This window comes from Brachyistius frenatus, unplaced genomic scaffold, assembly GCF_029030835.1.
Source record: "Brachyistius frenatus isolate BFR_SWC_R1_liver_20210118 unplaced genomic scaffold, ASM2903083v1 Contig_114, whole genome shotgun sequence".
In the NCBI taxonomy this organism is placed as follows: Eukaryota; Metazoa; Chordata; class Actinopteri; family Embiotocidae; genus Brachyistius; species Brachyistius frenatus.
Window position 1 is genome coordinate 985843 of NW_027210713.1, and position 27507 is coordinate 1013349.

At 45.4% G+C, this 27507-nt stretch overlaps 1 protein-coding gene across 1 annotated transcript; it reads left to right on the forward strand.

Annotated features, from left to right (window-relative positions):
- The first annotated feature begins 569 nt into the window (after positions 1 to 569).
- On the forward strand, positions 570 to 27363 carry arhgap32a (Rho GTPase activating protein 32a). Its single transcript, XM_069712911.1, has 22 exons — positions 570 to 702; positions 7904 to 8017; positions 8914 to 9019; positions 10092 to 10183; positions 10410 to 10494; positions 13893 to 13979; positions 14073 to 14210; positions 15117 to 15209; positions 15918 to 16040; positions 16220 to 16297; positions 17046 to 17127; positions 17241 to 17390; positions 18250 to 18352; positions 19894 to 20038; positions 20390 to 20472; positions 21221 to 21328; positions 21456 to 21601; positions 21681 to 21894; positions 22672 to 22826; positions 22996 to 23070; positions 23190 to 23864; positions 24029 to 27363. The coding sequence occupies exons 2-22, from the start codon at positions 7929 to 7931 to the stop codon at positions 26278 to 26280; spliced, it is 5079 nt and encodes a 1692-aa protein (XP_069569012.1). The 5' UTR covers positions 570 to 702; positions 7904 to 7928; the 3' UTR covers positions 26281 to 27363.
- Positions 27364 to 27507: the final 144 nt, after the last annotated feature.

Below are 27507 nucleotides of genomic sequence, written 5' to 3' on the forward strand. Positions count from 1 at the left end.
TAAAAGTGCTCATGAAACAGTCCCAGTTTGGGCCCCCCACCCAAAAAGAAGACTCTCTGTAATGTCACATTATCTCTTTCAGCGGAGGAGCACAAAAAGATGAAGTATTAGGATGAGTGATTTGTGCACCAGGTTTCACTCCTCTCACTGTTACCACCCACCTACACTGGAGGCTTATGTAATTCTCCACCAAGTATTACCTAACAGCTCTCAACTCGCCAGATGGGGGGGCTCCTCCGGCTGGTGGACTTTACCACACCGGGGCTCTGGACACCCTCTCACGGCCGCCTCGCATCTGGGCCCTTGACTTTGAAAAGGGTCTGGGAACCCCTGAAGGGCTGAAACGTCCCAGGCGCGGCCACGACATCGGTTCAGCGGCGCGCGCTCCCGGCGCAGAGTGCAGAGTCTCCGTCCGCGGCTCCCCCGGAAAGACTCCCACACTGCCTCCGCGATGCCGCAGCCGACCGGGGCTCCTCTTCTTCTTCTTCTTCTTCTTCCCGGAGCACCTACCTCACACGGTCGGCTGTAGCCGCCGCGCGAGAGAGACCGAGCTGCGCTTTTTTTGGGGGGGGGAGGGGGGAGGGAGGGGGGTTTGTTTGTTTGTTCTGCGGTGAGATGCTGACAACATGTTTGCTCGTCGAGAAGCTGAGCGCCGTGCGGCGTAGAGGAGGCAGCGGAGCGGAGCAGCGTGCACAGTTACAGGTAGGCTGCACGGAGACGTTCAACCACGCTGCTGTTTGAACCGCAGCCCTGAAGGTGTGATCCCAGCGCATCGAAGCTCTGTGTGTGTGTGTATATATATATATATATATATGTGTGTGTGTGTGTGTGTGTGTGTGTGTGTGTGTGTGTGTGTGTGTGTGTGTGTGTGTGTGCGTGCATATACATATACATTTGTCCACCAGTGATGTGACAGGCCCAACAGGTCAGAGTACACACCAGTGGTAAACTTTTCCCAGCGGATCCCAGCAGCCTGGTATAATGAGATTGCATCACAGGTTATGAAAACAAGCCTGAGTGAATTATTGTCAGGAGGTTTCTGGTGCTGTTTTGTGTTTTCTTTCTTTATTTCGAGGAGTCACTGTAATGCAGCGAGGAGGCCACAAACGTGGCGGTACAATCTACTGCAATACAGTGAAACAGCCCTGCAACAAGTGCAGGCTCTGTCATACCTACAGTTTACATTTTGATGTCTTATTCCTAAAGCCGGTTAATGTGGGACATATGTACGAAGTGGTGTTGTGGTTTCTGAAGCTCATCCATTATCAGCCGCTGAGCGCGTGTTGGACGAATCAGTCGATCAGGTCTTCAGTTGATCGATTTCCCTTCGCCTCCTGCCGTTTGACAGATGAAAGTGATTTGCAGATGAAGTGGCAAAGAGCTGCTGCCCTACAATATGTTGTGAAGCCTAAATCCATCATGTACTTGTTGGAAAGGGCGGGGACAAATTTCACACTGATCTGCAATCACTAATGGTTCGGTTATTTTAAAAATCAATATATTGTCAAAGTCTTTTACGCAAAAAAAAGAATCTCCAAATCTACTGATTATAGCTTATAGCTAATATTTGCTTAGTTTGGTTTGTCAAATGTGATTGTAAACTGAATATTTTTTGTTTGTACAACCAAACTTGTCATTTAAAAACATTATTTTTTAGGCTTTTTGGAAATAATGTCTTTCTATATGCAGCCATTTTAGAGAACAAATCCAGGAAATAAGAGCAGCAGATAAGAAAATTGTGGATAGCGAAGCCTTTATTGACAGAAAACACGTCTTCTTTGTATATTGAGGACAAAATAACAGGTACATGTTTGGTATTTTACGCTGAGTTGAAATGACAAGTTGATTAGAATTGAAGGAAATTAAAATACTAACACTGAAATCGGGTTGGCAGAAAAATCCCCAAATTTACTGAATCCAGCTTCTCATATTTCTCATTTGCTTCTTTTCTGTGTCATAAAAAGATTGTCGACTTTAAAATATTTGGGGTTTGTTTGTAGGACAATTTAAAGACGGATATCGTGGGCCGTTTTTAGTTTTTCTCAAACATTTTACAAACCAAATGATCCATTGATCCGTATTCATTAATACAGAAAATTCAAAAAAGCAGTATGTAGCCTGATATCTGCCAGCATGTGTGGGTAGATACTTGTGTGGTACGTTATGACGTAATGCAGTCCTCGACAACTCGGCTGAACAAACGAAGCAGCTGTTGCAGGGATGCATCCGACCGTGATCTGGTATCAGTGTGTGGGAGTCTCTGCGCTGAGTTAGTGGCAGAGTGGTGTGTTTATAATCCTCACAATCTCCTAAAACCGTCTCTTAGTCGCTGTTTTCCTTTTGTGCCACTCGCCCGTTAGGTAAAAAAAAAAAAAAAAAAAAAATCGAGCTGATCGCAGCGAGGTCCTTAGCTCACTGTAAGGCTTAGCTCGCAGCTGATCGGCCTTATGATTAAATATTTGGATCTCCGTTGTCTATAAGTTAATCGGCCGGCTGCTCGCTCCCCTCTCTGCCCTCCCGTCAGGGATCACCGCGAGGGCTTCTGGGCAAAGATTGAGCTGTAAAAGTTAATCTCACTCTGGTAGGTTTCAAGAAGATTATCGGACCAAATGACCCACCCGTCCACCCTTCCAACCTCCTCCTCCCCGCTCCCCTGAAGAAGTGACTGGAGCGACAGTGAGGGTATTTGATTTTGCTGGAGGAGGCCGGCCGGCCGTGTGAGTCCTGCAGTGCAGAGCGACGACGGAGACGGAGACGGAGACGGAGACGCCGCCTCGGAGCAGATCAGCTGATCGCGCGTCGGAGCTTCTCGGCGGCTTTATCTGCCCACCGTGCGCTGTGCCACATCCTCATCCTCTGTCTGGAGGAGCGTCAAGTCACGATGGACTTGGGGAGAGAGAGAGAGAGAGAGAGAGAGGGAGGTTACCATGGCAACCGCCGGCACTTTCTCTACTGCGTCCCTTCCTGCCAATGTGTTGACTGCAGTCCAGAGCTCAGAATGAGAGCACGAAACCAACTTTCCCCTTCGTTGACAACCGGAGGCCTCTCTCCGAGATCTGCAGCGACGCCGAGGCGTGTTAGTGGATGTCATGGCCGTGTATGTGAAAGGTGGTCGCTCATGGTGTTAAACCCAGAGAGAAGTATCTCCAGAGAGGCACTGCAGCGGGGTTTTTTTTAGCTCCTTGTTTTGTTTTTTTCCCGGCCCGCAGCTCGATTGTTTTGTCTAACCGCTCCCGCCTGCACCGTTTGCAGCTGCAGCAGGCCTGAAATCCTGCCGCACAAAAACTGCCTCCCAAAGCTGCTGAACGTAGCAGTAAAAACAGAGAGTAAATATTGGATTTGCATTCACCAGGTCACCGGAAAATCCAAATGAATGTCGCTCTGTATCCGCTGGATTACTCACTTTAGTTTATAGCCTGTTTCGAAATCAGGTTTGAGTAGCGTTTTGAAATGTTTTGGACAGAGTGACAGACGCCTGCCAGGAAGTGGAAAGCTTGTGATAAAGATTTAAAGTACAGAAATGTCTGGTTTACCTGCTGGCTCCTATATTGTGTTACAAATTCTCCAAATGCTGAAAATTTAAGATAAAACCTTGCAATTCTTTTTTTTTTAAATTTGATTATAAAGTAGGTCCAGGTGTTGCATAAACATGTAAATGCAGTGGAAGCATTCAGCCAGTATTCAGCAACTGTGCTGTTTGGACTTTCTATAAGTTTGTGATGTCACAAACTCACTCTGTCATATGTCTGCCCTCAGCACAGCACACAAGGGCTGTCACTTTTTCCCCCAAATTATATTCGAAAGAATACCGAAGGACACGCAACGATGGTGGTTTGTCAGAGCACCCTCTGCTGGCACACAATGCAAACTACTTCAAAAGTTAATTATGTTCGCAGGAATGTTCAAATTTTGAATTAAAAATGACAGCCCCGCAGCACGCTGCCCAAACCTTTACGGGGGAGAAATCACGGAGTGACGAGTCCGTCCTGGAGCTAGCTAGCTTTAAGAAAAGAAAGAACATCCGTGGTTGGCCTGGGCATGTGTCACTCAGCGGAGTCAGCCAATCAGAAGAGAGGGTCATAGATCTCAATGCGTCTTAAAGGCACAGGCACAGAAACAACCTGTTGTTGGTAAAAGTTCCGAAAGAGGCTTAATAGAGGAGATTTAAAACTATAATTAGATGATTTTTGGTATTCAAAAGGTTTTTGTATGTATATCAGGACTGCAAATAAAACACCAGAAAAGTGTAAAACATGGGACCTTTAAAGAAATTGCAGCTACATTATTGAAGGTGATTTGTTTTTCCTCTCCTCCTCATTAGGCTTTCCTGTTCTTAATAATTTCTACTATGCTGTAATACGTTGACTTAAAAATGTGTTAAGTCATTTTTTTTAAAAAACTTACATTTCTCTATTTATGGCACACAAACAAACAAAAATACAGAAAATACTTTTATGTCCAAAAGTGGAATTCTACCGGATACAGCAACACGACATCAAGAAAAATCGTATCGTGTCGTTAATCTGACTGGGCTCTGTTGCAGCCCACCTTAAAGCATGTCAATGTAATTTGAAGTCTTAATCACCTGAAGAAGTTCACAAACATGCTGCCTAATATCCATATGGGAGTTGTATTAGCGTTAACGTGTGGCAGGTACATTTAATTGTTGCAGAATTTTTTTTTAATATATATATCTATATCTTCCGTCTCCTTGGCTTCATGTCCTCCGTCCTCTCACATGTGATAAATTATCTGTGACTCATTCAGACACATCTGCTGTGTGTTTGTAGCTACAAATACACAGGTGGCCATTTCTTCTCGCCAACACACTCGCCGATACCGGTTTCATAAACTGTGTGCGGGATTGTGTCGGCTGCCCTATTTTTTTTAATTTTTTTTTATTTGAAAACTCCATGTAGGCCATCAGATACCGGGGCGACATCCTTTTGTGCTCGCTGCTCCAGTCTCCTGACATCAGAGCGCCGCATCCTCCTTTACAGTGTGACAGGTAGAGGAGGGGGCGGGTCGTTATTGGTGGATCTGGAAGGGTTTTGCTGATGGAGAAGCAGTCGGAGGATGATTTACAGCAGCTCCGCGCAGCGTTGTTTCAGGTTTTCGTCTTCCTGGTTTGACGTGTTCCTCACCTGCCCATTTTCGTCAAGATCACCTCAAATCACGACAGCCTCGTCTTTTTATAGCTCAAGCTATTTGGGGCATTTCTAAAACAGTCGTCTTTTCATGTCCCGAGATGTTCTTGAAAACTGAGAGGTGTTTGCTGTTGCTTGTCTTCAGCGCTTCTCCCACACAGAGGACACGCAGGTTTCGGCTCCTTCAGAGCACACAGCTCGCCCGCCCGCCTCCTCTGCAGTGTTCAGTACATCATGTTCCTACACTTGAAAAGATGTACTCTCTGATCTGGAACAATCAGCAAGGTTACTGTCATTATTTTGTTATATCATGGAATATGTGCGACTACATTTGTGGAACACTTAGGTGCACTTAGGTAGTGTGTGTGTGTGTGTGTGTGTGTGTGTGTGTGTGTGTGTGTGTGTGTGTGTGTGTGTGTGTGTGTGTGTGTGTGTGTGTGTGTGTGTGTGTGTGTGTGTGTGTGTGTGTGTGTGTGTGTGGAGGGGGGTGGTGTTTGGGAATCCTAAATCCTAAAGACTCTCTGCGGAAAAGCTACAATCATAAGATGTGAGAAAGGTTAATTTGATGGTCTAAGCCACTGTATATAACGGCTACGAATATCTGTCCAAAATATTGTAAACAAGAATGAGATAGCACTAACGTCTTGATGACTTTTTTTTTTTGTTGGTTTATTACAAGTTTTCAATCATTTGATGAGGTGCTTCTTTCACATCCGATGACTTTCCGAAGAAGTTTACAATGAAATGACCCCTACACGGCAGAGCTTGATGTCACACGTCTGAACAGTAAATGTATTTTTTTTTTGCCTGTGGAACATACTGGCTCTCCTCTGGCAAGGTTGTATTGTCTATTACAGGGGAGACACAGTATTAGATGTGGAGTCCGGTCTGGCCCCGCGCTGCCGCCTGCCTGCTCACATTCTGCTGAGTCAGGACTCGGCTTTGTGGAAGTCCGTCAACAGCAGCTCGGCGAGGCTCCGGGGCCAGAGAGGCTGCTGGGAAAAAAAAAAAAAGTGCTACTACAGTGCAGCGCTCTGATGAATCTGCTCATTACTCCGAACATCTCTGTGTTGATTAGCAGAGCTACTTAGCGAAGAGGTAAAACTGCCCCGGTGTTAACCGGGGGGATTATTTTAGAGCCGTAAATGGAACTCAGAGGTGTGAGATTTTCACGCCCGCATGCCCTGAAGTCATTATTTAACGCTAAGCACCCACATAAGTTTAAAAGCTAATTATGGGAAAATTGTAGAAGAGGAGACAAGCTTGCTTAATCAGGACTTTCCGCTGTTTGTTTACAGTACATGAGGAGTGGAGTCGTAGTAAAGGAATCCGTCAGAGTGAAAATGATAGGGGCCGTCCCGGTATTTGTCCTCCTGTGGAGTGAAAAGGGTCCAGACACTTCTAGAAATATGTTCGTCAATATCAGAAGTATGCTCCAGTTTTTCTTGTTTTATAACAGTATTTAAGCAAATAATAAAAATCTGTCAATGCGTTCCAATATCCATACTACAAATATTTAGTACGTCCTAATGCTTAGGACATTAAATATTAGTACACCAAAAGTACCAGGATGTTCTACTTCATCCGGTCGTATGAAAGCCGGTGCGCCACTCGAGCTGTTCAAATCCGTGAGAAAGCAAAAGTCAACGTGGATTTCATTTAAGTTACGTACCTAATGTAACGTATGTGACAAATGTTAAGTGACTTATGTGACACGTTATGTTACTTCTGTAAAAAGGTCTTACTTTAACCCGAGCTCCGATCTTTTCCCGAAACCTCGTAGTTTTCGACACCTTACTTTTCACGCCAAGGCTTGGCTAAACGTGACACTGACACAATATCCTCCAGTGGACTGACTGGTGTATGACACGCTCTGGCCCGTCCAGGGTGCACGCTGCCTCCCAGTGTCAGCTGGGATTCCCTACTGCCATCTCCAGAAGGACACGCAGCTATACTGTATGATGGATGGATGGGCGGATGAGCACCTCACAAACTCAAAGTCTTATCTAAAATTTGATCATGGGCCTCTCTAAAGGTCAAAAGACTGGACAAATGTAAACATAACCAATTAAAACACAGTGAACATTGTTATTTTGGTCCTGATACCTTTTTTTTGTTTTGTTTCATTAGATTAAAGCACATTTTGGGCTTTTGTTAAAAGAGCAAACGGATGACAGTAGTCCCTGTAAAAAACACTCGATGGATCAAAGGGCAACAACGCGAGCCTCGTTGGGCTTTTGTCCTGCATAAATAGGGTTGATTTTCATGTTGGGATGGACAATTGTTACGACTCTGAGGTGAAAGTGGAAAGTGTGTGGGAAAAATAAATAGCAAAATAAATATATTTATGAGTATTTTGAGTCAAATGAATGACCCTGAACCACCAAATGTTCTCCGGGGACTCGTTCTGAAGCTGCCGTGACGGTCTTGACATTTCCTTGAGGAGGAGGATTTCATGCCAAAACCTGTCAGTGCTCCGCTAAACAGAAGGCTGATAGTCTGGTGAAACCGTGCCGTGAATTCGCAGCCTGACATGCTTTATCACCGAAGCCGCTCCCGGCCCTGTAGCATGATGTCATCGCAGATTACACTCTGTGGATTGTAGCCCTGAGAGCCACTGCACGCTGCGGCCTCAAGTGGGTTAACGTCTGGCGGCTTCATCGCGTTGGACTCTTCCTCCCGTCCTCTACTCCTTCACCCACCCGCCCTCACTCTCCTCCTCTTCCTCTCTCCTTCCCGTTCCCGTTTCTCCACAGCGGGCTGTTGCAGTGAGGCAGCATCATGGAGGCTGGATGCATGGTTGCCGCGGTGATTGGGAATGCTGCCTCTGGACCCCAGGGAGAACCAGGAAGTAGTGACGTCCTTGAGGGGTGAGCTACTCTCTCTTTTTTTTTTTTCTTTTCTCAGCTGATCTGTGTTATGTAAAACCGTACAGATGTCTGCCTTGCCTGCGTGTGCAAGTGCTCGTGCGCTCATTTACATGCGTGTTTGCATGTGGGATTGCCGCGTGAACTAAAGTCGGAGCGTCGTGTCGTCACGGCTCGAGCGTGACCCTGTTCTCAGAGTGACACAGAGAGACAAACCGTCCCTGTTTCGGGCTCCGTCGGCCTCGCCGTACTCCTCTCCGATTTACATTGTGTTTATGTAACTCGTTGTGTCAGTGTGAATCACATAAACTCGCAATGTGCGTCTGCGTTCGTGGGCCTCGTGTTCTTGATCTCGTCACGCTGAGTCACGTGCGTCAAATCCGAGCTTCCTCTCCCGTCTCATATAGGTTGAGCTGGACGGGCCTCACCCTTCACTCCCGAATCACATTTCGAGTGACGGTTTTGTGAAGCACTGTCTCGTGGCTGAGTCGCCTTTATGGCTGCCTGAATAGACGAGCTTCGCTTTCCTGAGTGGATATAAAAGGCCCTGTGGCTTGTTTTGTTGGCTCAAATGAAGACGCTGCCATTTTTTCAGACTCATCTCTTCGAAGGATGAGTTGTCTGCATTTGTGGAGTTGAACAAATTCGTTTTTTTTTTTTTAATTTGTATTGATAGATTTGGTGATTAACCCCCCCCCCACTCCCCACCAGTCTAAGTACAGCATGTTTTCTGGGCCATGCTGGTGCAGTGTCATGATTTGAGCCCAAGCCACAAACTATGAATTCTCCCTTACTTGCTCCCTCTGGTGTGCTTTTTAACAAACTACAAGCCCTATTTTAAGACCTCAGTCTACATGAAATACACTGACGTGCTATCTTTCTGTTGTGTCTTTTTGCAGTGATGTGCTGCCAACTACTGACCTGGACAAAGATGATGCCTTATCTCAAGCTACCAACAGTAATCCTCCAGAAGAGAAACAGCCACAGGAGACATCCACTGCCATGGTACACACACACACACACACACACACACACACACACACACACACACACACACACACACACACACACACACACACACACACACACACACACACACACACACACACACACACACACACACACACACACACACACACACACGACTCTTACTTACATAAACACCAACAGACATGTTGTTCTACGAGGCTGCACAGCTTGTGTCGGTGATTCACGCTGTGATGTCACGATGAAGTCACCTGGCAGACATGTGAGTGACAGCTGCCACAACACACTCGAGTCTAAACATGTGTAAATGTGTGTGTCACCTGAGAGTGGGCTTGTGTGTTCGGTGACAGACGCATGATGTCGTCTCGTCTCCCCGTCTGTTTCCTTCGGGTCCCTCCAGTGTTTTTCGTATCTCCTCCTCATGTGTTTCTGCTTTTAACCTTAGTGGCTAGAATTGTTTTTTTTTTAAATCTCTTCTCATTTATATCTGTACCATGTTATTATATCGACAGTACATAGCAGTTTACTCAATGTACATACATATACATATGCAATTAAATCATGTTGATTTTAAATTACACATCAAATTAAAAATGGACACAAACAAACAAAACCAATCCAGAGTGAATAATTATGTACGACACAAATAACATTATTAAACATGATGAATCATAAGCTATTGCATTACAGCTGATGCTAATAACATACTTCACGGACAGAATTGTCTTAGGATCCTGAATGTTCTCAGGTTAACTTATATTAAATAAAAAGGTAATATAACATAGCAACTATCCTAGCATCGCAACGTTACATATATATATATATATATATATATATATATATATATAGCATGGCTATAGTGCAATTAAACACAACACAGAGTTGCATAAAAGCATTGCAGGATACAGTACAGCATAACATTAGTATTTTACAACATGACATCAGCTGCATGATTGAACTTAATCTTCATTCACTTCTTTATTCTGTGTAAGCGTGTATGTCGCCTCTCTTGCTGCACCGGCACTGTTTTCTGGTGCTCAACATAATTACTGGGGACTTTAATCACGTCACTGTTGTCTTTGTTTTGCAGGCGAGGAGTGATGACATCACGGAGCACCCAGCCGAGCCCCTCCTGCGCTCTTGCGTCAGCACGGCAAGCATGAAGGTCAAGAACATGAAGAAGTAGGTGCTCCTCCTCCCGACAATGTGGCTGCTATTATGGGCTGTAAACCAGGGCTCTTATCCAGGCCAGCAAAAATGAGGACCTGCGAAGTGACGGGCGGGAACGCAGACAGACCGAGTCCTCCGACCCCGTTCTCACAATCCTCCCTCTTCTGCCTCTTTCAGTTCCCTCTTGCATCTGTGTGCTTTGAATACTGACGAGCTGCTGTTGTGCTGTGTTTTTCAGGCTGACGTTCCCCAGAGGTCACTTCCCCAGATTGGCAGAGTGCGCCCATTTTCACTATGAGACCGTTGATTTTGGCAACGTTCAGGTGAGCCCTGAAACGGATGACCCGCAGACTTCAGCAGCAACGAGCCACTGCGTTTATCGGACGTGTCTTTGGCTCGGGTTCACTGGACAGTTTGGTTTTAAAATGAAGTGTGGCAGCTAAATCGATGACGTTGTTTGTCTTTTCTGGACAGTCTGACTTCATTTTTGCATCTCCCCCTTTTTCTTTTCTTTTTTTCCCCTGAAATGCCACATTGGAGCAGATTCTGTCCGGGAACTGATAACAAATTTGAACAGTAAAATCCTGAACTTCTAAAACAATAACGGGTGTCAGAATATGCTGTTCGGTTATAGTTTAATTTTAGTAGAGGTAGGTACTCTATAATACATTGTAATGAGGATTTTAGCCACATTAGCATCATGGTTAATGGATAACCACAAAGCGTTCCACTGCATTCCTAAATAATGAAGGAGGGCTTTTCTTCTTGTGCCACCAGCAGATAAAGATGTTTCCGTTCAGACTGAAGTGCTTAAAATAATCATGAAGTTTGGTGCGGAGGTTAAAGTTAAAATATTTCCAAATATCCACAAACTGAAGGACATTCCCGTCAGCCTCAGCCACACTTCTTTAGCGCCTATTAGCAAATGCTAGCATGCTGACAGACGTCACCCGTTATTTTGTGAACGTTATGAAGCCTCCAGTTCTGATTTTGGCTGCTGCCATCTTGCTAGTTTGGAGTGGTTTGGAGCAGGACGTGACCATATTTGGACAAGCTGGGGGAGCAGCCAGCGGTGTATCTGACTGATCTGATCGTCCCGCCCACCGATAGCTATAACCTGACTGCACCACAGGCCTGTCAATCAAACAGACACGCCCCCAACAACACGTTTTTTTTTTTTTTTTAGGCCTAACATATAACGAATGAGGGATTATTTTCAGATGGACCGCCAGAAAACGAATAAGAAGGAGCAACTTTAGCTGACGACACCGAAATATCTGAAAAAAATGTATTGACTTTGTATTTGATGAGTGAAGTTGAATGGGAGTCTATGGAGCCGGAGGCTTTTTGGAGCCGACCTCTAGTGGCACTCGGTGGTATTGCAGTTTAAGGCACTTCTGCATCGGCCTCATTTTTCTGACCCGGAAGCTACAAACACTTTTATGTACAGTTTATCAACGTGTGAGCACTGTGAGTATGTTAGCATGATGATATTAGAATTTAGCTCAACGCTGGGAGCTTGGCTGCAAACTTTTAGTCACATTTGCTCATAAATTTAGACAAAATGTTGAACATGTACTTAATTAATTTGAAAATCCTGATGTCCCGTATGTACTTTTACCTGGCAACAAATGGTTAAATGGTTTTTGACTGGCAGATATTTTCCGGGAACTTCCTGGAAGCACTGGTTCACAGCAGTGTTAATGAGAGCCAGTGAAGGCCCTATAGTTGTTCAGTCATGTGTGGAGGTGGTTGTCAGCCGCCTGGTTAACCTCGGTGTAGTTCCGTTCTCTGGCCAGCAGAGTGCGTCAGTCGTCTCTGGACAACCAGAAGCTGCCAGTGCAGCCGAACACAAAGAGGAGTGTCTGAGCGGTGCACGTGGATGCTGTGGGGCCAAATCCCTGCACGTAGCATTAATGAGCGACAGTGTCGCAGGCTGGACGCGATTTATAATCTCGGGATGCTCCCGCTCTGAGTGTCCGGCCGTGTTTGGCGTGACGACGGCGATGGGCGCCATCAGTAGGGTGGAGGGAAGGGAAGCGGCACACATCAGCTGAAGTGACCTTGAAAATCTCCACGAGGAGAGACAAAGCTGAGCTGAGAGAGACACACGCTGGTCTGGGGAGAGACGGCTAAAGGCTGCTCTGCACATAAAAGATGCAAACATGCAGCCTGCACATGTCACGGTCTGATGGATCTTTGACTTGACCTCGGGGACGAGGCGTCGCTCCGCGATGCATTTGTGCGTCCCTGCAGACTGTCTCGCCTTGAGAGCGGAGCGAAGGTGAATTGTTGTGAAATGTCTGTCTTCTGTGTGACGGATGAGCTCGTGCATCTGTGTTTACTAGAAAAGCCCCCTTTTGTCACCGGTTTAGATAGAGGGGGGGGGGGGGGGGGAGGAGGGGAGAGGAGGGGGATGGAGACGGAGTACAGGAGAGGGAGGAGGGGTCGGGCATCGAAAGAGGGAGGGGGATGGGGGGTAAGACACACACAGTGGGAAGCATCCTCTTTTCATATTTGCTGCTTTGAATGGAGCACGATCGCGTGGCCTTTCAAAGGACCGTAAATTAGCTTTTTTTTGGGAGGAGAGTGAGGCGGCGGGACACGGGCGAGCAAGGAGCGACGCTTAAACTCCCGCATAAACCCTCAGCTGAGATTTTAAGGGCTCGCCGGAGGAGCTTCGGGGAGGTCCAGGACTGCAGCGGCACACAAAGGAAGGGCCACTTCTTGCAGCTGCGGATGGATTTCTGAGAGGGGCAGGTAACATGGACACGACTGTGAAAATTTGAGCTTCGGGTAGTCGTTGGTGTTTGTGAATAGATAACAGAAGGCAGGTCTGAGTTGTGTTTGTAGAGTAGCCTGAGCATCACTGGAAACTTTCAGATTTGTGCTGCTTTTGTTTCATTTTCATCATCATATCTTCTTGAAATCTGTAATCCTGTTAATAATCCTGCTTCCCCACATCCCTCTGGCCTCTTGACCCCCTTCACCGCTTAATTTAGCTGCTCGGTTCAGACTAATATTTCAGATAAACCCGAGTAGGAGCTCTTCCACCGTGAGTTAAAACTTCCCAGTTTGCCTTGTGTGCCAGTCTGGTTTGCCGTGTTGCTGTTGAGCAGTAACTAGGTCGCTGTGTGATGTTGTGTAAGCGTGTAAGCGTGTATCAGTGAGCTGCTAACGGTTATAAATAACCAGAACTTCCCTCGGCTTCGAGGTCTTTGAAGTCGCTTCTACAGTAACGTCTCTCAACAAGATTCCCAAATTCCTGCGAGGCTTTCATCTGCTCTGTTTTGAGAGCAAATGAAATGTTGGTGAGAAGAACCCAGAAGAAATAAGTCTCAGCAGCTAATCTATTATACATTTCCTACTGCAGGATTTGTAGTGAAGCGAAAATATAAACCTTTACTGCTGGTGGAAGAGGAAATATACTCCTCTTATTTCCGAAATACGCCACATCATGTTCACATCCAACTTTTTTTTTTTCAGGCTTTATTACCTAGGATTCCTTGTTGCTTGACTTTCAGAGGTTTCTGTGCTCCACCGCTCAGCATAAAAGTGGTTTTACTATTTAATGGGGGGAAAAAAAGGGGGTTGGACATGATGTTCCTCTTGTATACTAGGTCACTTACAGCGGCTGTTGCGTTATACTCGTCCATTATTTAGGAAAGCAGAGCTCTCAATATTAGTCTCTCTTTTTCTTCCTGGTTCGTTTTCCTCACAGTTGGCCTTTGCAGAGGGGCAGAGCGAAGGACCGAAGGCGGGTCTGGACTCCAAAGAGCTGCTCTTCTTGGTCCAGATCGCCTGTCAGGTAACGTCACCTGGTGCGTTGGTGAAACGGACTAATAGATGGTGTGATATCAGTTGAACTTCTCTTTTTTTTTTTTTTTTTTTTGTCTGTCAGGGTCGAAACTGGCTGGTGAAGAGATCCTATGAGGACTTCCGGGTGCTGGACAAACACCTGCACTTGTGTATCTATGACCGCCGCTACTCCGAGCTCACGGAGCTGCCGCGATACAACACGCTGAAGGACGCTGTGGAGGTACCGTACGGCCACAGCTGCTTTATCTATCGTCAGCAGATCCCTGTCTTGTTTGGTAGCTGCTTCCATTCACAAATGTTATGATGCTAACAGGCTAATCAAGAGTTTTATGCGCGTGTTGTGTTGTAACTTAAAAAAAAGCATGTTTTGCTCTCTCACTCGTTCAGTAGACTTCTCTGCTGCAGAGAGACGTAACTGTGATTCGACTTTTCTTGGGCTCCTCCGCTCCCATTTCCCAGCATGCCCGCTTCCTTTGCAACTTTTAAGAGCAAAGCACACAAGTTAAAAAGATGTTAGAGATTGGTAGAAATGATATTTATCTTTGGGAAAACATGCCGTTTTGGAACATTTCAATAATAAAGACAAAATTCAAAGCGCCTACATAAATTAAGCCGTGACTCGAGTGTACCAGGTGTGAAGGTGAACTATCTACCTGTGACACTGTTCACATGCTAGTAGTGTGTAAGAAGCTGCAGATGTTAATCAGCACATTCCCAAGCTCCAAATACACTTAGGAATAGATAAACTGTAAAAGCTATCGTACACTGACATTGAGTTCTTGATCGGGAAATAAGTACAGAAATAAGTAAAAGTCATGTCTGAAGTTAGAAAAAGACTCTAACAGTACTGTGTGACGGGAAGCTTGTTGACCTGCAGGGAAAAATGATGTCAACATTAAAATGTCAAACCGAACTGTTACCCCCTTTGGGAAAACAATCAAAATGACTTTGATCAGAATATTTATTTACTTATTGAATTTTTAACAATTAGTCTGTAATCCATCACATTTCAGATGTGACCCTCTCATCACTTTATTCACAGATCAAAGACAGTTCAGGGTGTGTCTGCTTCTTACTGCTTGATGTTACACTTGTTTTTTTGTTTTCTTCTGATGTTTGTCTTCAGTTAGTAACCACGATGTTGGCCACCTACCTGTCCCGCTTCTCTGTCATCGCTGACAACAAGGTCAACTGTGGTCCGGTGTTAACATGGATGGAGGTAATCAGCGTCTTTACTCATTTAACAAAGCTCGTTTTTAAAAAAAAAATGTTTACTTGATTGTAAGGACATTTATTTAAGTCAAGGAAGGAAAGTTTAATGAGGAAAACTGAATGAATTTCATCTCTGTGCATTACGATACTGGTTGTAGGACACTCTGCTGCTATTTTTGTTCCTTATCCGGCAGTCGATAAGCTCATGAGTAAATGTAAAAAAAAAAAAAAACACCCTACAGATGCTGTGTGAAGTTGGGTTCATGGGACATTTAAGTCATTTTATGTGCTACATTTCTGACATTTTTAATTAACGTATATTTGTATTTAACTTTAACTTGAAAACACCTTTGCTGTAAACTGATCTCACACACGCTGTAATGAATACATGATTAGCTTAATTGCTTTGTTCAGGCTCAGCCACAAGGAAAAAACACTATTTAAATTAATGCAAATTGAGGTGGGAACACAAGGGCATACCACCAAATGCCCCACATTTCCTGTCTGTGTCCACGATCACTTTAAAAAAAAAAGGCATAAAAATGCCCCTAAAACCTAAAATACAATTTACAAAACCCCAGTGTGGAACAAAACAGTAAAATTAGAGAACGTTCTCTTTGATTGTGTTGCAATGCCTCTTGTCTCTGTCACTTCTAACTCCCTGCTTCAGGCCTTCGAGTAAAAGCTGAGCTAACGTGTCACTTTGTATTTTTAGATTGACAACAAGGGCAACCATCTGCTGGTGTCTGAAGAATCCTCCATCAACGTCCCCGCCATCGCTGCAGCCCACGTCACCAAGCGTTACACAGCGCAGGCCACAGACGAGCTCACCTTCGAGGTGAACGCTGTTATATAAGACAAACAGAGTCTCATTTAAATTCAGATTTGACTTTTTTGAGTGGATTTTATTTCGCTGCATGTCTTTCCTGAGCATCTGTCTGGTCCCGTCGTGATTCCCCTTAATGGCCTCCACTGCAATCTCACTTCATTCTCATCCTCACACTCTCTGTGATCCAGGTGGGAGACATCGTGTCCGTCATCGACATGCCTCCTAAAGAAGACACGGGCTGGTGGAGAGGGAAACATGGCTTTCAGGTAAAAACATCTGTGCGAGAGACTAACTTCAGAGACTATAAAAAACAACAACAGTACCTGATTTAAATCTGGCCGCCGTCCCATTTAGAGTCGTCGCCTCATGCGGCGACACATTGATCCCAGCGCTCCCTGGAAGTACATTTCTGTAAGCACCATCTGAGATTCATGGTGGAGAGTCTCCACAGAGTCAAAACAACGAACTTTCAGCTTGAATTTCATTTAGGGAACAGAAAGAAGGAAATTTGGACATGCTGGGGGCGAAGGGTGGATCTGACTCGATCTGATTGGAAACCCGGCGATACTTCGTGCCGCACACCGTTTGCTGTAACCTGACTGCACCACAGGCCTGTCAATCAAACAGACACGCCCCCAAAAACACAACTTTTCAGGCTTATTTTCTAATTAATGACGGATTATTTTCAGATGGACCTCCAGACTACTAATAAAACGGAGTGAGTTTAGTGAGAGACCATGATGACTTGTGGAAATTTTTTTATTGACTTTTGTGCTTCATGAAAGAAGTTCTATGGAGCCAGAGGCTTTTTTTGGGCCAAGCTCTAGTGGCACTCGGTGGTATTGCAGTTTAAGGCACTACGGAAGCTACTTCCACTTTAATATACAATCTATGTTCCGCACCTGATTCTGGACCTCCATCATACGTCAGTGTACTCGAGCGCCAAACAACCCCTCTGGTACTTTGAACTTTTAATTGCATCACCATCTCAGTGTCTGGTCTCTCTTCGTGCAGGTTGGCTTCTTCCCCTGCGACTGTGTCGAGCTGATAAATGACAAGATACCCCCCAGCGTTCAGAGCTCGGTGCCGAAGCCAGGTACAGGTCTCTTCGGTGTCTGTTCTCAGTGATTTATATCAGACTCGCTCCCAGGATGAGTCAGATTGATTTAAAGTGGCTGTTCTGTGTGTGTGTGTGTGCATCTTAATCAGTGTGTAAGAAGCATGGGAAGCTGGTAACGTTCCTGAGGTCTTTCATGAAGTCTCGCCCGCCACCACAGAAGCTGCGGCAGCGCGGGATCCTCCGAGAGCGAGTGTTTGGTTGCGACCTGGGGGAGCATCTCCACAACTCAGGACACGAGGGTAAAAGACTCCTACAGGGGCTCCTTTTATTTCTTACTTTCCAGGGTTTAATTCTTACTTCACAGAAGTTCACATTTAAGTTTGAACTGCCTGCAGGTGAGAATTAATCCCAAAGAGGGGTTTAAACTCAATCTGCTGCCTGGGTTAAGATACTTGTGGATTTACCAAAAGTTGTCTCTGGTTGTTTTTTTTTTGCCTCTTTTTTTGGAAACAGATGCGACCTCAAGGGAATTTCTTCACATTGAAATTCGCTCAAACTCACCGATAAACTGAGTAAAATTTGGAGGTCAAAGGTCACTGTGACCTCAAAAAACACGTTTATGACCATAACTCAAGAATTCATACACTAATTACGACAAAATTTCACGTACATGTCTAACAGGATAAAATAATGAAGCGATGACATTTTATATTGAAAAAGGCCAAAGGTAAACTTCACTGTGACCTCATGATGTTCTGCAAAAATGCTTTTCTGGCCATAAATCAGGAACAGAAAGGTAGATGGTGACCATATTTAACATTCGGTCAGATACTGCACTGGTGACACTAATCTTGGATGTCCACCTTGAAACTGTGCTGATTGTTTAGACATTATGTGTTGTTGATTGAAGATGTGTGTGAAGCATCCGCTTTTTAGAAAACGTCGATATTTGAAGCATCGTCTGCTGTCATGGCAACAACTGTCACATTTACTGGACAAATTACCGCAGTCGTTACTATATTTGCATGTTATACGAGTCTGGACTGACATGGATGTAAACTGCGGTTTGACTGGTGATTCTAGTCTTTTTCAGAAATGTTAAAAGTCCTGCGGCACAACAACAAGAGGAAGCTCACGTCTGTCGTCTGTCTCTTGCAGTCCCTCAGGTTGTCAAGAGTTGCGCCGAGTTCATCGAGAAGCACGGAGTCGTGGACGGGATCTACAGACTGTCAGGGATCTCCTCCAACATCCAGAAACTGAGGTTTGTGCTCATCTCCTGCATGATTTGGATTTCAAATTTACCCCAATTATGTCTGTATTTCTCACTATTTTGATAGTTTGGAGAAAATAATCAGTGGAAAATAATAATTAGTTGCAGCTGCATACAGAACACTTCAAAAGAGCTCCACCTCAACCAACTACAACAGCAAAATCCTTTACATCAATGCATTTTATTTATTTTCACTAAAATTTAAAATTTTAAATATATTAAAGAGTTTGTTAAAGCCCCCCCTTCCAAGCCCCCCCCTGTTTTAATGCCTTTAAGGGTCACTACAACTAATAATATCGATGATAATAATAACAGCATAACGTGATATTTTCTGAGACAGTTATCATACTGTGAAAAACTCAGACCGTTGTAAACCTAAAAACCAAATCAGCACGTTGTTGCAAACGTTTTGTTCTGTGATTCAGTTCTAACAAATTTCAGTGTAGCTTCATTAATGAAGCTGATGAACAGGCCAGCACTTATTAGGGAGCAGTAATTTGAAATATCGCTAAATTACAAATAAAATAACTTAATTGTTGAGCCCACGACCAGCAGCTCTGATGGATCTCCAAATGCTATTTTTCACTGCTGCTCCTGAAACCCATTAAATACAGTTTGATTGAAGCTGTGCAGCTTTGAGTGGCTGTGATGGTCTCCTCGTCTGTTTCATGCTCGCCAGGACGAACGTGTGAAACAAACCTCCATCAGAAGATAAAACCGGAGGCACATAAGCTGATGGAGTTTGACAGGAAATCAAAAGGACTTTTCTCACCTTAAAAACCTGACCGTCACCACATGAAACAGCCTTTAGACATTTTAGAAAATACATCAGAATAAAAAGCTGTTGGCTAGATGAAGCATCTATTTTCCAAGTCCTTTTTACTAGACTTTGTTTGAGTGCCTTCAGCAGACACGCCCCCAGCATTTGAGGGCAGAAAGTTCTGCTTATTTTCTCACAATTTCACCTAATTAAATAAACCTGCCCATGTTTGTAATCCTTAAAATTGGTCTGGGTGGTTGATAACACATTTATCTGTGGTGTGAAGAACTTAAAACACATTTTTATTTCTACTTTACACAGACTTCCTGCATATACAGGAGGTCTTTGTTTATTAATTCTTAATTTGATTATATACAGTATAAATTACTGCTCATATAAACCTTCAGATGTTGTTTTGGCTTGATGTTTTTTTAATTCATCTTTATTTTGTTATTATTGATCAATGTAGATTTTTGATGGCCCAATCTGTTTTAATTCTGGTCCGAAGTTGTGCAGAAGTTTAGTCAACATATGTTGTGTTGAAATGGGCTGTATAAACAAACCGACTTATTTTGAGAAGAAATAAAAGTGTAGATTGTGATGAGAAAGCTAAAATAAATGCAGCATTAAAAGTCATAAATTATGAAATGGTGAATTAAAGATGTACGTCTCTGACCCAGCTCTCGTTTTAAAAAGTGCTCCCTGTTTTTGTGTTTTCACACGCAGGGTGACTCCCACTCTGTCCTTATATCTTCTTCCTGTCTCCGTGCAGGCACGAGTTCGACTCCGAGCAGATCCCAGACCTGAGCAGGGATGTCTTCAGACAGGACATCCACTCGGTGGGCTCCCTCTGCAAGCTGTACTTCAGAGAGCTGCCCAACCCTCTGCTCACCTACCAGCTCTACGAAAGATTCTCAGTAAGGACCGCAGAACTGGACTTATGCTGGGGATAGAGATGGGAATGGGAGTTGGTACTGAGAGAGAAAAAAAAAGCTCATGTTTCTCCTTGATAACAAAAGAACAAAAGAAAATTTCTGTTCATTTTGAAGTGATGTTCAAAATGAGGTCACTGCGTTACGCTGGGCTTTCGAGGAACAGTGGGGGATGTGCAACGCTGAAACCGAATAGCAGATTTAAGCGGGCTGAAGAAATTGGCTGCTCTGAATATAAAAGGGAGGAAGAAGAGAGCGGCGACGTGGAGGCGACTCCCTCTGCTGAGATTATCGACCTCGCAGTGACGTCTGGCTTCGTCCTCTGTCTCTTCACAGGAGGCCGTGTCTGCAGCCACGGACGAGGAGAGGCTGGTCAAAATCCACAATGTCATCCAGCAGCTGCCTCCTCCACATTACAGGTCAGCTTCAGAGCTCTCTGATTCCCCCTGCTGGCCCGAAGCGGCGGCGCTACTTCTGTTGTTATTCTGATTTAGTTTGTGACGACAACAAGGCATTAGAGCCCTTTTTTCTTCACAATCCTGAGTCCCAACCAACTGCAGAAATGTCCATAACTCTGATAAGCACAACAGTTCTGCTTTGTATTTGATGCACTGAACTCACCAGTTGGGACTCCATCTGCTGGTAACAGGGAGGATAACTGTGTTAGATGACATATATGAGCCTCTAATGATGGGAGAGCTACTTTGACAAAATGAAAGTGTCCCAGAGCTGCTCATGTTTAGTAACATTTATTCACATAGCTGAGCTCCACCCAAACCAGCTGAATCAACTTCTTTAATGTGAACAATAACAAACTGATACTCAACACACATTTTGTATCACAACAGCTTAAATTTAACAGGACGTGCATGATTTTTTTTTCTGTATTTCATTTTGTTTTTAATTGGTGAAGCTCACACTGGTCACATCTGTCATCGTCAACAAAACCGTGTTTATTACTTTACCTAATTTTCTGTCTGCATATCACTGTATCACATAACTTCCCTTCACATACGCATTCAGTCTTTTATTTCTTTTAATTTGAAACGTCGCACTGCGTAACTTTGATTTCTCACTCACTCAGTGACAGGGACAAAATATTTGAAAGTTATGTCATTAGCAGGGGGAAATTGATGTTAAATAGTTGCATTGTTGTTGTAACTACAGGACCCTGGAGTTCCTCATGAGACACCTCTCCAACCTGGCCACCTTCAGCCCCATCACCAACATGCACACAAAAAACCTCGCCATTGTCTGGGCGCCGAACCTCCTCAGGTGAGACTCGCTATCGTAGCGCGCGTTAGCGTTGCTGTTTCCTGTTCGCCCGTTCTGTGACAGTGAACTGGGGCGCGCCTCAAGGGGTCCGGAGCCGTGAAGTAGGTTGTGCCGTGCTGTGTTTCAGGTCCAAGCAGATCGAGTCGGCCTGCTTTAGCGGCACAGCGGCGTTCATGGAGGTGCGTATCCAGTCCGTGGTGGTGGAGTTCATCCTCAACAATACGGAGACTCTCTTCAGTTCCAAACTGAATGCCATCATCAGGGAGAGCACAGGTAGGTCAACCCTCATTAAAGGAATAAACAAGACAAAAAGACAGCGTGTATCTGTAACATCTGAACACCTCATCTTCAGGTAACAACACCTTATCCAGACCCAAGTCCCTGATGGTCTCCTCCCCGTCCACCAAGCTGCTGTCTTTAGAGGAGGCCCAGGCTCGCACTCAGGCGCAGCTGAGCTCGCCGGCCACCACGCCCTCCCTCAGCCACAGCGACTACATCGAGGTCGGGGAGGGACCCGGAGCGCTGCTCGGAAAGTTCCACACAGTCATCGAGCTGCCGATGGAGAGGTACGGTTACTCACGCTACCCCTTATCCGTCTGTCCTGTTCTTCTGAACGCAGTGTATCAAGAACGTCTTGAGGGAATTTGTTCAAATTTGGCAAAAACATTCACTTCGTAACAACCTGATAGGATTTTGGTGTTTTAAGGTCAGAGGTCAAGGTCACTGTCACCTCACATTAACCCATGCCTGTGAACTAAATTTTTCAGGAATGCCTAAAGGGAATAATAATTAAAAAAAAATTGTCACAAGTGTTCATTTTAATTCAGCAATGAAATGTTTAGATGTTGGAGGTCAAAGGTCAAGGTCACTGTGAGTTTAGTATCTATATGGGTTTGGACGGATAAACATGTATACTACAACTGGAGTGGTAATTCTAGTTGTAAACTAAATGATAATGACATTAGCATATTGTAACGACCTTGGTGACGTTTTGACTTTTGTAAATGGGACTTGTTCAATCGAGCTGTCATTCTATTGTTATAGTTAATTAGATTTCCAAGCGTCATTTAACACGTCTCGACTCTGAAAACTGTGCCGTAGTTGGCGGAGAGATGGCGGAGGGAAGTGTTGTGGTTTTGCCCAGTTAGTTCAGCGAGCTACCTGTGAGAGGGGAATCAGTTGGCGCCCACAGTAGCCTGTGTATGGTTCAAAGAAAAGTTTCAGCAAACAGGGCACCATCTGGCAAAATTTGTAAAGGAGAGACGCTACAATAAAATAAAAACAAATCTTTTTATCCATTGTGTTTGTTTCTTCTTTTGCATGGTAACCTTTGTTTGTGTCAGTAGCAGCAACAAGCGGCCTCCCGTAAAGGCTAAGAAGTCTCCTGTGGGAAACTGGCTCTCCTTTTTCCACCTGGGCAAGTCTCATTCTGTGTCCAAACGTAAACTGAAGCGACACCCCAGTGAGCCGAACGAGATAAAGAGCATCGCACTGCCAGGTCAGCTCACCGCTCACCGGCCAGAAAACATGCAGCTTCTGCTCCTCTACTCTTCAAATCTCCTTTTTCCATTTGAATTCAGGACTTTTTTCCCCCCAATAATTATGACGGCTTTATGTGTTGGTGTTTTAGAGGTTTTCATTAATTTATCGAGAAAAATTATTTCCAGGTGGGAGAGGAGACAGCGGCACATTGCGCTCCACCAAAAGTGAAGAATCTCTCACCTCTTTGCACAATTTTGAAGGTAATTTTACATTCAAATTGTACCATTTTCACACTTTAAATAGGCTCTGAGTGGTTTATATTATTTGTATATTTCTGAATACAGAAGACTTGTATTAATATGTATTCCCTCTATCTCAGGGGAACCTCCGAGTTACCGTCCCCTCAGACCTCGTTCAACCAGTGAGGCCCTTTCTGCCATCAGCAGAGACGACCTGCGCAACACCAGAAGTAAAGACGACATCAGAGCCCACCCGTTGAGCGAGAGGCACAACGGTGCTGACCGTGTCCACACCGTGGCGTGTATTTCCCCTCCACTCCAGGAGGACGACCTCGACCTTTTCCCGCCGGCTGAAGGCATCTCTACGTTGGACTTCGACCCCATGTCCTTCCAGTGCAGCCCACTCTCGGCGACCCCTGGACTGCAACGCGGCAAAGACGGGCATAGGTGGAGGAAGAGCGCCGGGTGCTCCAGTGAATCGGAGCCCATCTCCTCACCTAACAACAACATCAGCCCGCAGTCTCCGGATATCAGTCCGGTTCTGGGGAAAGGTGGCAAGAAGGTGAACTCCAAGCAGCTCTCTCCCAAACTCAGGAAGAAATCATTTAAGGCGCAAGCAGATGTTCAGTCTGCAGCTGCCTCTCTGCCCCCTGTTCCGTCTTCTTCTTCTGCACGTGCAGATAAGTTTGATGCTCCGGTGACAGATGGGAAGATGCCCCGAGCGTCCTTTCCACACTGCAGCCCACTCAGCACAGTGAGCCAGGCGTCGGCCATGACGGACCTCAGTCAGTCTGCACAGAACCTGCCTGATCCAGGTCAGTTAACACCACATAATATTCGCTGTATAGTTAGTGTCTATTTAAATATTAATGCACTTTGTAGTTTCTTATGAAAGTCTTTGTGTCCTGTCCCATCATGTCTTACCATAGCTTTGTTTGTCCTGTCATACTGTAGCGTTGTTTGTCTTATCCCTCCCCAGGAACAGATAGACTTATGAGTTCAGTGTCTGTTCTCCCTCCTCACCCTCCCCTGACGAGTGCTGCCCGCAAGTTGGCTCTGGCTCTGGCCGAATCTGCCCAGAAGGCCAGCAGTGGCTCCCAGAGAAGAAGCAACGTCCCCCCGCATCCTCCGCAGAGACAGGAAGCGCCTCACGGCCAGGACAGACTGCCGCGGCCCTCCGTCCTCGATCTCAAAGTGTATCCTCAGGAGTACGGCGGCCCGCATGTCTCCTCTGTCTCCCAGTGGCAAACGGCAGTGCACAGCCCCGTGGAGACCCACTGCTACCCTCATCCTGTCCATTTCCTGCCTTCGCACCTCTGCTCAGAGCCGCCGCAGGCCGCCGACGGACACGAGGACACGTGTAACTTCACTCCTAACGTCAGCCCGCTTGGGTCAGGGAGCTTGGACGAAGGCAGTGCAGAGAGGAGGGACCGCAGAGAGGAAAAAGAGCTCCGAGATGAGCACACCTACCAGAGTGTTGGAGTTTCGACACCCACTAAGCCTGTCTGCTCGGCTCGGAGCCCGTCAACTTCCCCTGTGTATGTGAACGCAGACTCTATCGACGCTTATAACTTCCGCGCTGTTCTGGCGGAGACCTCCATGCCTGCCTCCATTGATGAGGTCTTTCCACGTCCGCTACAGTCGTCCTCAACCCATCACTACAGCCCAGAGGAGGACAGACCTCTGGGCATGAGTGAGGACGTCTACAGCAATCATCCTCACCATTATCATCATCATCACCGGCCGATACAACCCGGGCGAACGCCCGCACCTCACTGCCCTCGGCCTGACGCTCTTCCACCTCACCTTTCCGGGCCAAAAGGCCTCTACAGGCAGTCCTCTGAGAGCCGTCACAGCACTTTAGGTCTAAGGCACCCTTTGTCGCCTCAGTACAGACGTTACCGGAGAGAAGAGCACCTTATCAGTGGCTGCCACAAACAACAAAGCCAATATCAGAGGTCAAAAGACAGAGGAGTCGGGCATCCGGCCATCCGGAGGGCTCGCTCCTTCCACGCCCCTCAGATTAGTCACTACGAGTTGGCGGAGACAGAAGTCCTGCCCCCTGACACCATGTTTTATTTAGAGCAGACGACAAGCCAGGACGCACCTTACCAGAGGCTGATCCAGACCGGTCTCCACCCTGTGCGGCCTCAGTTTGAGAGCTCACATGCCGACTACTACTACAACCCCTATCCAGAAGTAAATCCAGAAGTTTCCCGGTATTACGTAGAGCCCTGCCGACAAAGTGGTGTCCGACACAGTCAGTCTTACACCGTGCGTTCCACAAGAGAAAGCGAACAGTCGGATTACTACAACTACTCGCCACATCGTGTCCCTCCTTTAAACAGGGAGCTTTTCATAGAGAGCAGGGACAGAGTTGTTTACGGGGACAGAGGAGCAGAAGTGTTCGAAAGGGTCGTATATCAACCAGTCAAGCAGGAGAGTAGATCTCGACATAAAAACACGTATTCAGCTGTGTCTCCTCGTGAGAGTCCCGTCTCGCCAACTGGCACAGGGAGCAGAGACATAATGCACACGAGAAGCAAGTCAGACCCAGGAAACGCTTGCCTCCTCTCCATCGACAAGATGGGAAGCCAAGATGTGGTCGTTACATCCCCAACCTCCCCGAGGTGCCTGCAGGCAGACCCTGAGGTCAGCAGGCAGCAGTGGGGTCACCGTTTTAGCGCCGACTTGGGACCGTCGAAGCGGATTCAGATCAAAGAGAGCTCCTCGAGGCAGCCACCGCTTCGCAAAGTCCCCTCGCTTCCAGAAAGAGGCTGTCCTAACCTCAAGAACATCGAGCACAACGACAGAAGCCACGTGCGAGGTCACGACCCGGATCGATCGCAGACGGCCAACGCCGCCGCCAACAGCTACTCCGGTATCGTGAAACCCGGCGTCCTCAGGAGACCCGGGCAGTCACAGAGCACCAGAGAAAATCGTCACTACTATCACTACCACGCCAAATCCCCTCTGGATCCTGAACATCTGGGATCCTTTTCCAACAGAAGGACTCAGAGCACTAAAGTCCGGCCCACACAATATGACCACATGGAGGGGTGTTACGCAGCACCCAAAACTAAACCCACAAGAGCCGGTAAAGCCGTGGCAGGATATTTGCCTGGCCAGGGCTGCATGTCTCACCGCGGGCAAAGACTGCTGTCCAAGGCTCTGGGACACGAGGCTTTTTATCATGCTGCACTGAGAGCAGAGGCCGGTGTCTACGAGTGATTCTGACCACCGGTTTTTATCTGATCCCACATCGGGGCCAAAGGAGAACTGCACTTTATCCTCAGCCAGACCAACAGACTGTTGTGTTGAGAGTGTGTTTGTTTTAACCTTCAGGAGCTGCTGCAGAAAGCGTGAAGCGAGGCTGCCGCTGGGGAACTGCAGTCCGCATCTCTGGTACTTACAGTACATATTTTGCAACAGCTTCTGAGGAAGCTGCAAGGAAACAAGCAAATCATATGTAGATTTTGTCTTAAATTTCAAGATCTGAAAGTAACTGTGAGAAGCATGTTTGAGAAAAAGATGGCTGACATATTTTATTTAATATCTAAACATGACAGAGGATGACAAGGTAAATTAACTGGTTTAATTTTAGGATTTTAAAGCTTAGGAATGTGTATAAAATATCATTCATTTTAAATGTATTATATTTGTATGAATAACAAAGCTAACGTGGCCAATGTACTGTACATTTTGTTTTCTATTCTGGTCTGCTCCGACTCCTACAAGCACTTTTGAGGATAACTGTGTAAGAAACACATTGTCTTAACGTTGTGTACATGAAGCCTCTTGATATACTGCATATATATTTTTTTCTGTAAGGAACGGCTTGCTCTGAATCATCGTTTAATGCTAAATTAGCACTTTTGTGGGGGGCTGGGGTGGGGGGGATCAAATGGGAGACAACTTCATGATTTTTAACTATTCACATTTTTCTTTATCACACATTGTACAATGAAATCTTAAAAAAAAAAAAAAAAAAAAAAATGCAGAGTGCTATGATTTCTGTTAAGGTCAAAGCTGCCGTGGCAAGATATGCTAAAAATAAATGCAAATCAGCTCATTCAGTTAGGTGAAAAAGTGTATTTTGTATGCCATTGTGGTTTTGTCACAAAAATGAAAATGTTTTTCCTCTTTATAGGGAACTTTTAACAATGTGGTGTTTTACATAAAGTATGATGTTGTTTTATTCATTAAAAGATGCTATTTCAAATCCAGACATGTAGATGAGGATATTCTGTTAAGACATGTTAAATGCGTTATTTTAGTGAGAGTTAAAAAAAAATAAAGATATATTATCAATGATGATAGTTTGGTGAACTCTTGTGTTCTGGGTTAATAATAAATACAACTAATCGAAAGATGTTTGGAATTGTAAACCTTAAAATATATTTTTTTATCCGGAAAACTCCAGCTACGCCGTTCGCTTGTATGTGATGACAGCCCGGA